The 13,637-nt window shown below is 49.6% G+C and overlaps 1 protein-coding gene across 1 annotated transcript; it reads right to left on the bottom strand.

Moving 5' to 3' along the window:
- Positions 1-9,339: 9,339 nt before the first annotated feature.
- On the bottom strand, positions 9,340-11,043 carry LOC136534576 (3-ketoacyl-CoA synthase 6-like). The gene has a single exon (XM_066526988.1). It carries the CDS (start codon positions 10,954-10,956, stop codon positions 9,478-9,480), a length of 1,479 nt encoding a protein of 492 aa, XP_066383085.1. The 5' UTR covers positions 10,957-11,043; the 3' UTR covers positions 9,340-9,477.
- Positions 11,044-13,637: the final 2,594 nt, after the last annotated feature.

Here is a 13,637-nt window from a genome sequence, read left to right as displayed (position 1 = left end):
GCTCATTGAACTTGCTCGTGCCCTCCTTGAGCTTCTTTGGCTTGTGGGCATAGATGAAGTCCTTAGCCCTCAAGTCTACACCGTCGGACAGATCGGGAAGCCCGGCGGCAGCTCTAGCCCTTTCTTCCTCCCACCACTAGGGCCTCTTACCAGCAAACCCAGTCATGCCTAAGTGGGGGGGTGCAGGTTCTTCTTCGCGAGTGCGCTGAACTTGGCGCTCTTTGCCTTTGCTTCTTCTGTTGTTCTTTGTTTGAAGAACTCTTCCTAGTGATGTTCCTTCACCATAGTGTATTTGACACAGGGACTTGCCTAGCTTCAGGTAGTACCTAGTTAGCATGGACTTGAAGTTTCTAAAGGCTCTTCCTGCCACGTGCATGACCCACTCCCTACACTTGTCAAGATCGGTGTCCTCGGGATAATGGAAGCTCCTCATCACCTCACCCCAGATATGTGTCTTGTAGTCGCCGGGACATTGTTCCACTCCTCCCAAGTGATCTCCACCTTGTCCTTGACTATACATGCCACCTGGTTGCTAAACTTGGCAAGGACCGTGGGTGGCGACAATGGGTTTCCCTCTGGTCCCACCTCATGGATCACATGGACTTCGCCGTGGATTTCCCTCCGGTGCCTCCTATGTTCCCCCCTTCTCAGTTTTGTCCTCTGACCCCTAGACTTGCCTAAAGTGGTTGGAGATAGAGCAGGGGGTTCTTTGTCCCTGACTTGTTCCTCCTCGAAATTCAATTCTTGAGGCACCAACCGGCATCTGTTCAGGGTTTGGAGACGTGCACTTTCAACTTTCGTCATCCCTCGGTTGGTAGGTCGGATCATCTTTGTCCTCTGTACGATGTTTCTTTGTTGGCCTTGGGGTCATGGACACTTGGCTCTCGAGGCTAGTTGATGATGATGCACTAGGGGTAGGGTCGCGCCATTCGCTTATCAGTTCCTCCGCCATTGGAAAGCTACAATGAATACATATTTCAGTTGTATAGACACAGTTATAGAGTAGTAAAGTAGAGTAGTACTAGAGTAGTACTAGAGTAGTAAAGTAGTAGTAGTTGGCTCAGATTTGCCCCATTGTCATCACATCGCTTTTAAACTAGTTGCTTGTATCTGGTATACAAGCCATCCTAGTTTAGCGGGGGCACTCGATCATCATCGCTGCTGCCTCAGCATAAAGGTTCACATCATTGCATATGCCACTGCCTCAGCTTAGAAGTGTGAAAGAATCATCATTGCAAATACCAAACAAAAGCCATCAAGATAGTTTCAAATTCGGCCCCAAAGGAGCATAGGTAGAGGAGTAGGCAGTAGAGGAGTAGGTAGTAGAGGAACTGCTCAATTTAGTCAGCAAGAGCATAGTAGAGGAGTAGGCAGTAGAGGAGGGAGTAGAGGAGTAGGCAGTAGAGGAGGAGGGAGTAGAGGAGTAGGCAGTAGAGGAGGAGGGAGTAGAATCATCATTGCAAATACCAAACAAAAGCCATCAAGATAGTTTCAAAATTCGGCCCCAAAGGAGCATAGTAGAGGGAGTAGGCAGTAGAGGAGTAGGTAGTAGAGGAACTACTCAATTTAGTCAGCAAGAGCATAGTAGAGGAGTAGGCAGTAGAGGAGGAGGGAGTAGAGGAGTAGGCAGTAGAGGAGGAGGGAGTAGAGGAGTAGGCAGTAGAGAGGAGGAAGTAGAGGAGGAGTAGTAGTAGGAAGTAGTAGTAGTATACTAGTAGTAGTATACTACTAGAAAGTAGTAGGCAGTAGTAGTAGTATACTACTAGAAAGTAGTAGGCAATAGTAGTAGTATACTACTAGAAACTAGTATACTAGTAGTAGTATACAACAGTAGTATAGCAGTAGTATAGGAGTAGTATAGGAGGACAGTAGTAGCAGACAGTATAGGAATAGATTAAGTAGAGAAAGTAGTAGGCAGTAGTAGTAGTATACTACTAGAAATTGCAGTAGAGTGACCAATTCATCTTAAATTCTCACAAATTTAGCATGTGATCAGTTTAAAGGCAAGGTGCATCATAGGCAGTGCATAGGCTCAGAATTTTGTCACAAATTTCTTTGGCATCATAGGCAGCATGTAATTACAAATTTTATTCTTGTAGACAATGCTGTTGAGATTTGATGTTGTTGGAGACAACCCTGTATAAATAGGTCACAAATTCCATCTAAATATGGAAACAGCTCAACCCTGTTGGAGATAAGCCTGTAAAGGGGATTGTTAAAAGGATAGCAGAATTTCAATTTGTGCACACTAACTATGCTCACGAACATAGGCGTATCAAGCAGCAACTACTCGCACAACTAGAACTGAGTCGGCCATAATCAGTAGACAACCCCACCGCAATAGAAACCCTCGTGCTTGCTATCTGGCCAGCGATCGAGGCCGCAGCCGTCCGATAGGACATGACTATGAGATCTACTGGGCTGGGAAAAGCGGCCTGCTTTTAATCCATCGTCCTAGCCCGTCGAATCAGAAGTCCAGGCCACTTTTCTATTGGGCTGGCCATATTTCAAACAGATCAACTCCAACAAACCGATTTGTCCACTTGACCTCTAAATAAATTTACCCCTACTAATCTCCTAATGACACAGTCTTTTTATTTATCTATTTTTTCATAAAAATCATTTTATTGAACATGAGACAATTACATCAAGTTAACAGTTATAATAAGATTACTCAAATCATCTACATAGCTAAGGTGTACACAACCTATGAAACTAGAGAAGGTACAAACGTGGTACAACACACAACGTGGTTTTCAATTCTACTTACCACTGTAGTAGCACCTGAGACCGTGATGAAGGCTCTCAAAAAACAACACCTCCAAAATAAAACGACTTGCATGTGCATGTCGTTGCAATGACCCAACAAGTAAAGGACACAAAATATGTTCACCCTAGAATCAAATCCTTCAAAGTCCAAAACAATGTCTACAACAAGGCTAATGCCAGGCACAACTGGCTAAGGTTCAACATAGTAATTATGTGACTACATATTCAAAGTTGCTTGGCATAAGAGCATATATTTATAATTAAGCCTAGAAACAGCTCTAAGAGCTCTATGAAACAGACCCTAACTGAAAACTGCCCTTAAACACTAAGTTAACAACAGAATTAGAAGACTCCTCATCATACCTGAAGGAAAGATAGTTTTGCATTTTCACAGTAGACAGAACAACATAGTGGAACCTAGAGAAAGCTAGGATAGCCCAAATGTGAATCTCTAATTACATTTCAGATGGGGAAATATAGCAGTTACTACAAGAATAAAATTTGAGCTTTGGAGACAGAGGGGCCCAAATGAATAAAATTTCAACAGCATTGTAATTATAGAACCAAGGTACTATGTAGTTCTTACCTTGGCCTGGCGTGTGGATGGTGACCGGGGAGGAGGACGGGGACGGTGACCAAGGAGGAGGACGGGGCTCGATGTGTGGACAGTGACCGTGGAGGAGCTCGGTGGCCGGCGCTAGGGTTCTGGGGATGGGGCCCAGCGCAGAGGAGCTCGACCGGCGTCGGAGCAAGGGTTCAGGGAGAGAGGATGGGGGTGGGGCATGGGCAATGGGGGAGGAGGACAGGGGTGGGGGGCGCGTGCGGTGGCCACGGAGAGCTCGGTGGCCGGCGCTAGGGTTCCGGGGATGGGGCCCAGCACGGAGGAGCTCGGCGGGCGCCGGAGCAAGGGTTCTAGGGAGAGGAGGATGGGGGTGGGGCATGGGCATGGGGAGGAGGATGGGGGCAGGGGGCGCGTGCGGTGGCTGTGGAGGAGCTCGGTGGCCGGCGCTAGGGTTCCGAGGACGAGGCCCAGCATGGAGGAGCTCGGTGGCCGGAGCAAGGGTTCCGGGGAGAGGAGGACGGGGGCGGGGCATGGGAATGGGCACGAGGGAGGAGGACGGGGCGGGGTTCACATATATAGCCACTAATTAACCGCGGTGGGCAATATAAGCCGCCCGCCGCGGTAAATGTTTATTGCAGCGGGCACCTTACACTGCCCGCCGCGATTAATCTATTAACCGCGGCGGGCGCTGTTACGTGCCCGCCACGGTTAATACTGCTGCACTAATTTGCCTCTAGCTATATTATTCCTATGGAGTAGATAAGGTGTTGCCTCTGTATAACCAAAGACAACTATTCTGACTTTACCTTCCTGATTGGGTATTGTACTGTCCTTTTTGGTATCTATTATGCTTTTTTCCCAGTTGCATATGCTTTGCACGGTTGATGCATCACCATCAAATGAAACATTACAAAGAAACATATTTGGCTGTATATAAGCACTAGTTAATTGATCAAGTCACTGGGTGAAAAAATAGATAAAAAGATTTCAACATCTTTGGATGTGTATTAACTGCATTATTGGCTGAATAAAAAAAGAAACTGCATTATAGTCCACTGTTCTTTGGATCTCAGATCTTCACAGGCATACCAAGAATTGAGCCTCTTGCTTGATCAAATGGGCTACTAGAGCTCAAACTTGTCTTCAATGTTTTCATGTTTTGTCAGAAATAGTCTGAATGACACTGTGTAGATCTTACTGTCGCAGTAGTATTAGTACAATAGATAGTAGCAGTAGGTTGAGTAGTATTGTATAGTAGTAGTAGTAGATTCAGTAGTACTAGTAGAGTAGTATGGTTCCATGATATTAATAATAAGTTACAAAACTTGTCTTCAATAGATCGAGCTATATTATTACATATATGTCTCTGGGATACATATATCATTTTGGTGCAGGTGCTTTCACCATCCTCTTTTCACCGTGGGGGGCGGGCCCACGGCATCATCCTAGACTTGTTGAATCGGTCCTCGATGGCCTTGATCTTCTTTGGATGATCGGTAAAAGCTCAAGCTCTGCGTAGTTGTTGTATTGTTTGGGACTCTGCACCCCATCAGCTCCCACAATCCGCTACTTTCCGGACACAACCACATGCCTTTTTGGGTCCTCTACATATATATAGTAGGCCACTTGTGCAACATTGGTTGCTAGTACCCACGGGTCATCTTTGTAGCTGATACTTTTGAGGTCCACGGTGGTTAGCCCATAACTGTCCACTACAACCACATTTGGTTTGACCCACTGGCAACGGAAGACGGTTATGCGTAGGTTTTGGCCGTAGTCAAGTTCCCATATTTCTTCGACTTGCCCATAGTATTGCCTCCTCTGGCCTGTGGACTCTTCTTTTCGCCCTCATATCAAACACTGCAGTTCTATGCCGAGCTCTTCTTGTCCTTGTCTTTCGTGTGGAACCTGTAGCCCTGGACGTCATACCCTTGCCACGTGGTGATTTGGCTGGATGGGCCTAACACAAGCCTCTTAACGGTCTACGTATCTTCATCAGGGCATCCTTCAAGGGGTATGTGTTGCTCTTTGAGCCACTCTATGAAATTGCTATTGTGATGGTTCTGGACCCATGCTCCATGCGTTGTCCGTCATTAGCGGCATGGATCTCTTCCAGGTGCTTTTCAATGTATTTCTCCATGCTCACTAACTGATGAAGGATGCTGTAATGAGCTTCTTGCACCATTCGGTTTGCCACATCGGTGCGTACTTTTTGGCCTGTGCACCCCATCCCTGAGGTTTTGCCTTAGTGGTGATGGACAGGCAGCCCAATCACCCTCCCATCTTTTATGTACCTCATACACCAGTTCACGGCCTCCTCCATTGTGTATGCCTCGATCATAGAGCCCTCTGGGTAAGCGCGGTTATGGACATATCTGTTGAGGGTGGACATGAACCGCTCGTACATCCACATCTAGTGTAGGTACACAGGGCCCAGTTGATGGATCTGATCGACCATATGCATCATTAGGTGTGGCATAATATCAAAGTAAGATGGTGGAAAGCACATCTCGAGCTGGCAAAGGGTCTCCACGATGAACTCCTTCAGGGCAGGCAGCTCAGCCTTATCAATGACCTTCTGGGTGATGCGGTTAAAGAAGTATGGCATCCGTGTGATGACCATCTTCACGTACTCTGGACGGATAGCCCTAATCGCAATTGGTAGGAACACCATCAGCATGATGTGGCAGTCATGTGAGTTGTAGCCGGTCATTATGAGGTCTTTCATGGAGACCAGGCTCTTGATGTTGGAAGAGAAACCAGTCAGCACCTTGATACCCCTAAGCAACTTAAGAAAATTCATCCTCTCGTCTTGTGTTAGGTTGCAGGCCGCACCTAGGATATCGACTTTACCGTTCTGAGGCGGTCCCGGGTGAAGGTCTGGCCTGATGCCTAGATTGACAAGATCCGTTCGTGACTTGATACCATCCTTTGTCTTGCCCTTGATGTCCAGCAGGACACCGATTGTGCTTTTGAAGACATTTTTCTCCAGGTGCATGCAGTCGATGGCATGGGGTGTATTCAGTGTTTTCTAATACGACAGGTACTTGAAGAAAATTGACTTCTTCTTGAAAGGAATGGCGGTGGGGACTTCCTCGTCTGGTCCCGCTTTCGCTTCCTTGTCTGCTTGGGCCCCTCATCAGGCGGCTTCTTCTTCTTTCCAAACTCCACCTGATCCATGTCCTTGACCATCTCATACACCTTTGTCCCCCAACTAGTCTGCGTCGGTTGATCATGTTGCGGCTTGTCCTGATTGTCAAAGTATTTGTTCATAATACTTCTTCTATACAGAAGACGAGGATCCCTTAGGTAAGTGTAGCAGGTCCCGTCGATGCAAATTACGTAGCCGTCTTCCTTTGATCTGCCCCCGACAGTGAGAAGAGACCGGGGTAATCGGTGATGGTGACAAAGATGATTGCTTTTAGTGTGAACTTCTCCTTGCGGGATGCATCCACCATCTGGACCCAACATCAAATAGTATCTTTATTTCCTCCATGAACGGCTCTAGGAACACATCTATATCGTTGCTGGGCTGCTTCGATCCGGAGATAAGCATGGTCAGCATAAGGTACCTATGCTTCTGACATAGATGGGGAGGTAGGTTGTACATGGTGAGCACGACAGGCCAAGTGCTGTGCGAGCTGCTAAGCTCACCGAACGGGTTCATCCCGTCGGTACTCAGCGCGAACCTAACATGCCTAGGCTCCTTGGCCAACTCCGAGTAGGCCTCGTTGAAATCCTTCCACTGCTTGCCATCGGATGGGTGCCGTAGCATGCCATCGTCTTTCAGGCGGTCAGCTGATGCATGCCAGGACATAAGCTTGGCATCGTCCGGGTTCCCGAATATTGCACGCAGGCGATCGGTCACGGGCAGGTACCACACCAACAGTGCTGGACTTTTCCTGTGCGTGTAACCCTCGTCTTCATCGTCCTGCTGAGCTGAGATCTGTTTGGCCGCACCGCTCTTCTTAGCCCCCTTCTTGTTCTTCTTCCGACCACCCCGCAAGCCTCCCTCGTCTTCTGTATCCACGCGACAACCAGCATTTTTCTTGTACCGACTAAAGCCGTAGTGCGGACAACTCGTCAAATTCTCATACTCATTGCCCCGATACAGGATGCAGTGGTTAGGGCATGCATCAAACTTTCTAAGCTTCATCGCCTCTAGCCGAATCAGCTTCTTGGCCCGATAAGTATTGGCGGGCACCTTGTTAGCCGTTGGGTACGTGGTGGCAAGGTAGCTTAACAACTCATTGAAGCTAGTGTCAGACCAACCATGACGAGCCTTCAACATCAACATATGGAGGTTAAAACGGAGCGCCGTGAACTCCTTCGGACAATCGCCGCCGTCCTTATAGAGAGGATCAACTGCCCGCCTGCTTCAACTCTCTAAAATTCTCCAACCACTTTGGGCAACCCAAAACAACGTCGTCTTTATCGAAGTGTTTGACTAGATCTTCAACAAGATGCACATCCACGGGTTGGCTCACAGTATCCTGACCATCCCCACCGTCGCTGGCTTCGTCGGCCATGTCATGCATTAGATCATCCACTGTGATGTAATAACGACAACTGTTGTCACTGTCGGCTGGCGCAGCTGCTGCTGAAGATGATGAGGAGCCGGGTGCTCCTAAAGGATCTTTATTCACCGGTGGTGTTGTCGTCGTCGGCGTCGAAGAGCTCACTCCAGATGCACCGCCACTCGCACCAACTCTTTCGCTGTGAAATGTCCAGACTGTGTAGCCCTCGACGAAACCATACATGATCAAATGAGTTTGCACCTCGCTGTCTTGGTGGGCTTTCTGGTTCTTGCAACGAGAACATGGACATATGGTTGTCATCCGCTTCAGTCTCTCACGGTGAGCTTTACCAGCAGCAATAAACTTCCTTAATTCAAAGAGGTACCGCGGATCATTCACTCTATCAATCTGGTACATCCATTCCGACCTATCTATCATACCTGCGAACATTATCCGTCACAATCAACATTAAATAAAGAAGAATTAGGAGAAATTGATGATTTTTACGTCCAAAATCATGAAAAAGATAGGAAATGACGATGTGAAAGATGAAGCATGCATCTATGATGAATCTAAAGTTAAAGAAATACATGATATCATTTTTTCTATTAAAATTGATCTAGATCTAGATCTAGAGAGAACTCTAGGTGATGGAAATAGAGAGAGAGGATGGAAGGAGAGAGGGAGAGCCTTTATGAACCTCTTATGATGTCCTCCTCCCTCAAATCCAAGCTCTTCAACTCAATCAAAAGTTTCCTCAAATTTTAGGACAAAGCCTCCCCCCATGAGTTTGAGAGAGGAAGACCCGTGGAGAAGATGAAGGGGTGGTGCTGTGTATTTGTACAGGCTTTACCACGGCGGACAAGATAAAGCGCCCGCCTCGGTAAATCAACTATTTACCGCGGCGGCCAGTTTAAAAGAGCCTGCCAACGGTAAATCGTATTAACCGCGGCGGGCGATTCATACCGCCCGCCGCGGTAAATAACAATTTTCTGCGGCGGGCAAGTAAGGTGGCCCGCCACGGTAAACCCTTTTCCCGTAGCGGGCGCCTCGGTGGCCGGCCTCGGTGGCCGGCCACCGGTTAACCGTGGCGGGCAAAAGAGGTGCCCGCTACGGAGCCCATTTGGTCACGCTGCGTAAATTGATTCCTATAGTAGTGTTTTTTTTATTCGAAGCTTTGGCTCTATGGCCCTATATTACTGGACATGTGCTCTGCTAAATTGCGAGCCACACAATTGTTTACACAATCCGGGAGACCATCTGTCTGGCCAGCTCGTGCGCAGACGAGTTACAGACTGGGTACATGAACAACAATCAGACAAACAAAATGCTCTCGCAGGAGCTCACAAATAAGCTTAAAGATGTTGCCACAAACAACTCTTGATATAAGTGCAGCGGTAACAAACACAGACGCAGTACATTATTAATTTCCAAGAGATGGATCATACACATCAGGACGCGTCGACACGTACATATACGGTACTAAGGACACCGATGATGGAAACCATCAGAAATGCGCCATACATGCTATATGGAGCCATCGAGGACGTTACCATTAGCATGTGCAGTGGACCAGTGGTGCATGTCCAACGTGATGCAGCATGTCGCAGACCCCAGAACAACGTTTGATCAGATGTCCTGGGCGACTTCGGGGAGCTGCACCGGGTAGCGGTGGATGCAGTCGGTCCACGGCCCGTCGGAGTCGATGGCGACCTTGAGGCACTCCCACGCCACGCTGCTGCAATTGAAGCCGGAGCCGAAGGAGATCATCCACACGCGGTCTCCCTTCCTCATGCAGCCCTTGGCCTCGATGTAGGCCAGCTCGTACAGCACCGAACTGCTCGACGTGTTGCCGAACCGGTGTAGCGTCATCCGCGACGCCTCCACGTCCTCGTTGGAGAGGCCGAGGCCGCGCTGCACCTCGTCGATGACCCCACGCCCGCCGGCGTGGATGCAGAAGTGCTCGAACGCCGTGCGGAAGTCCGGGTGGTACAGCCTCACCTTGGCGCCCCAGTAGCTGAGGAGCTTCCGCTTGAGAAGTGACAGCGCCACCAGGAGCTGCTCCGAGACCGGCAGGACGAGGGGGCCGAAGGCCATGATGTTCCTCTTGAGCGCCTGGCCGGCGGTGGTGGTGAGGTCCTTGGAGAGACGGACGCCGAGCATGCCCTTGCCGTCTTCCTCCTGGAATATGCAGTGGTAGTCGGCGTCCCGTGCGGCGGTCATCCTGCGGACGATGCGGCCGAGCCTGAACCGCGCGCGCTCGGGCGAGTTGGAGAGGATCGTGGCGGCGGCGCCCATGCGGAAGAGGCAGTTGGGCAGCAGCATCGCGCGCTCGCTGCCGATGTAGTACTGCGACGAGAGGATCTCCGTGGACACGGTGAGGACGTGCGTGCCCGGAGGCGCCACCTGGAGGAGGTGCTTGGCCAGGCCGATGTTGACGAGGCCCGCGCCGCAGCCCATCCCGGACAGGTTCAGGCTCTGCACGTCCGGACGCAGCTTGTACCTGTTGACGACCATGTCGACGAACACCGGCGTGGGCGTGAAGATGCTGCAGTTGACGATGAGCACGTCGATCTCCTCGGGCCTCACGCTCGTCCTGGCGAACACCTCGTCCACAGCGGAGAAGATGACATCCTCGGTCTCCTCCCGGGCCGCCTCAAGGCTGCGGTCCGGTGGTATGTAGTGGTACGAGTTGGGCAGGGACGTCTCCTCGCCGAGCCCCGAGCGCTCGAGCAGCCGGATCGAGAAGCTGACGCTCTCCTCCTCGACCTCGTATGGCAGGTAGTAGGCGTGCTCCAGGCACGTGGCGAACGGCGCCCGGAAGCAGGGCTTGGGGCGGAAGCAGCCGTACTCCACGAGGTACACGTCCCGCGGCCGGTACAGGCGCCTCAGCTGTGCCACGCCAGCAGTCAGGATGACCGCCGTGAGGATGCGGACCGGCGGCACGGCGCGTAGGCTGCCGGCGAGATCGTCGATGCTGACTGGCCACGCCCGCCGGAGCGCGGCGGCTACAAATGCCACCGCGACAATGGCGAGGAAATTGTCCACAAAGAGCTGGTACCAAGTCTTGAGGTTGAGGAGCTTGGCCATTGTCCTGCGTCTATGCATGGTGGTGGCTAAGTTGATCAGGTTTGGTGTGTGTGAGAGTGAAGATGGAAGTGTGCTACCTTTATTTCGAGGGCTTGATCGACGGCATTAATATTGCAGGGAGTTTGGATGGCTGGACGGTTCGGTCTCAAATTACAATTCAACTACGTGCGTATACCATACTAGCTGCGGAGTAACAAAACTCAGCTGCAAATTAAGTAGCAGTGTCACGTGATTTGCCTTAAACCGGCGCCGCCGCTCAACTGCTCAAGCGTATATAAACAGAAAACCGTATGGGCCACTGTTCTCGTTTGATGATGAATGATTCATTCCGTGCGTGTTCAAGTAGCTGCTGTTTGTCTGTTACGTGCAGATCTACAAAGAACACAGCCTTCGTGGTGACTGTTCCATACTCGATCCGTACGCAGTACAGTACCTGGAGTGTCCCCCGCCGTGGCCATATATGCATGTACGTGCTGTTGACGCGTTTCGTTGGGACAGCTCACAACTGTCGCCCGTCGTTATTGCATTGGGTGCTCCAGTACCGACCGTCCGTAAGAAGCACGGTCTAGAGCTACTGTAGCTGCTTAATTTCTCATCTTGAAGCCGGAAGATGACCACCCACGCTGAGCTCACAGGCACGCTGCCAGCCGTTGCCGTGCTGCTTCCCAGCCATGATGCGCTGGCCGACCCGCCCGGAGGGGCGAACTTAACACAGCTGCTGCCCGGACCGACGCCCTACGCACCACGATCGACGCCTCTGTCTCGCGCAAAGAAGAGATATGATGACGGCAGCCACCACACCAATCAACATGATCATATTATTATGATACACTGAAGGATACGGCATGGAAAATCCTATCCTACGTGTTCTACTGCTTTCCTTGCATGCCCTCATCTAACTCTACCACATGGTATATATGTTAGTTCAGTACCAAATGAGTTGTTACGGAGTATTTTTACTATTGTACTGCAACCTTTGATCTAAGTATGTGAATGAGATGAGGTAGTCCAATCCAAGTAGTGGAGCTAGAAGATGGTCATGGTGAAGGTGATGGCCACAAAAAGATGGATCAAGTGCTTCACATTTAGAAAAGAAGAAAGAGAAAAATAAAAATGGCTCAAGGCAAAGGTATTTCGATAGGAACTATTTTTGGTTTACACTCAAGACACCATAGAGGGTGTGAGTGTTAGGATCGATAGCCGTACTATTAAGAGGGGAATTCTCATGGTTAATACGGTTGTCAAGTGCCACTAGGTGATTGAATTCCATGCATATGCATTAGGACCTAGGGTGCTAACAATTAACCCTTGAAAATACTTGTGAAAAATGCTAACACACGTGCACAAGTGGTGAGACACTTTGGTGTTGGCACATAGAAGCAAGGGTGTTGAGAAATGTGTTGAAAGTGCTGGTCTCGGGGAGACCGAACACGTCCGATATAGGGACCAAACGCGTCCGATATTGGACTCCGGCGTGAGAAGCAAAACACAGGGTTGATCGGACGCTCTGGGCAACGTGACCTAACGCTAAGCGTCGCGTCTGGTCAGAGGAGGCAAATCGCGCGGTAGTGAGCACCTGACATAGGGGCGCGTCCGGTCCCTCCAGGGTGTCTCTAGCAGCTCTCTGGAGTTGACCTGACGCTGATCAGTGCGCGTCCGGTCATTTTCTAGCTGCGCATCCGATCATGTCTAACAGCGTGCACAGAAAGAGTCGTTGGGCGCCAACGGCTATACTGATTTAAATGAGACACGTGGCTGCTCGGTGGTGACCGGACGCAGCGACCGGACACATCCGGTCATCATACCACACTCGTCCGGTCAGTTCGTAACAGGCCCAGTGAAGAGGTATAACGACTAGTTGAGTTGTTGGGTCTCTATAAAAGCGTGGTGGTCGGCTCTTGCTCACTCTCTTGGCTCTCTAAGGCCTTGTTAGATGCAAAAAAATTTACAAAATGGCTACTGTAGTGTTTTCGTTGTTATTTGACAAATAGTGTCCAATCATAGTCTAATTAGGCTTAAAGATTCGTCTCGTGGATTTCGTCTAAACTGTGTAATTAGTTTTATTTTTTATTTATATTTAATGCTTCATGCATGCGTCCAAGATTCGATGTGACAGGAATGTGAAAAATTTTGCAAAATTTTTTTGCAAACTAAACTGGACCTAACTTGTTGATACACCTTGTCAGCATACTCCCATGCCTCCCACTCATCTAGCTTGTGATTTGATCATCCAAAGTGAGATTGGGAGTGATCCAAGTGCATTTGCATTGTGTTTGAGCATCTAGTGGCACTTGGGATCGTGTTGGTTGCGGGTCTTCTTGTTACTCTTGGTGGTTGCCGTCACCTAGACGGCTTGGAGCAGCGGAGGAGGATTGGCACGGGTTGGTGATTGCTCGTGGCCATCTCCCGGTGATTGTGAGGGGTCTTGCACCTTTCCGGTGAAGAGATGCAAGGTAGCTGTAGTAAATTGCTCGTGTCATTCAGGTACCTCACTTGTGGGTAGGTCTTATAGTGTCCAATTATGTGGACGAGGTTCGTTGCAACATCTCTTAGCCGCCGAACCAACAAGTGTTGGTCGACACAATAAGGACTAGCGTGCTGGCAAGCACGTGAACCCTCGGAAGAAAAATCGGTTTGCCTCTTGCCCCTTGGTATTCTCCTGGTGATTGAATTGGTATACATCTTGTGATTGGTTCACT

The sequence above is a fragment of the Miscanthus floridulus genome, unplaced genomic scaffold (assembly GCF_019320115.1).
Source record: "Miscanthus floridulus cultivar M001 unplaced genomic scaffold, ASM1932011v1 os_2063, whole genome shotgun sequence".
NCBI classification, from domain to species: domain Eukaryota; kingdom Viridiplantae; phylum Streptophyta; class Magnoliopsida; order Poales; family Poaceae; genus Miscanthus; species Miscanthus floridulus.
The sequence above is the reverse complement of the archived record's forward strand: the minus strand, read 5'-3'. Positions and strand labels throughout refer to the sequence as shown.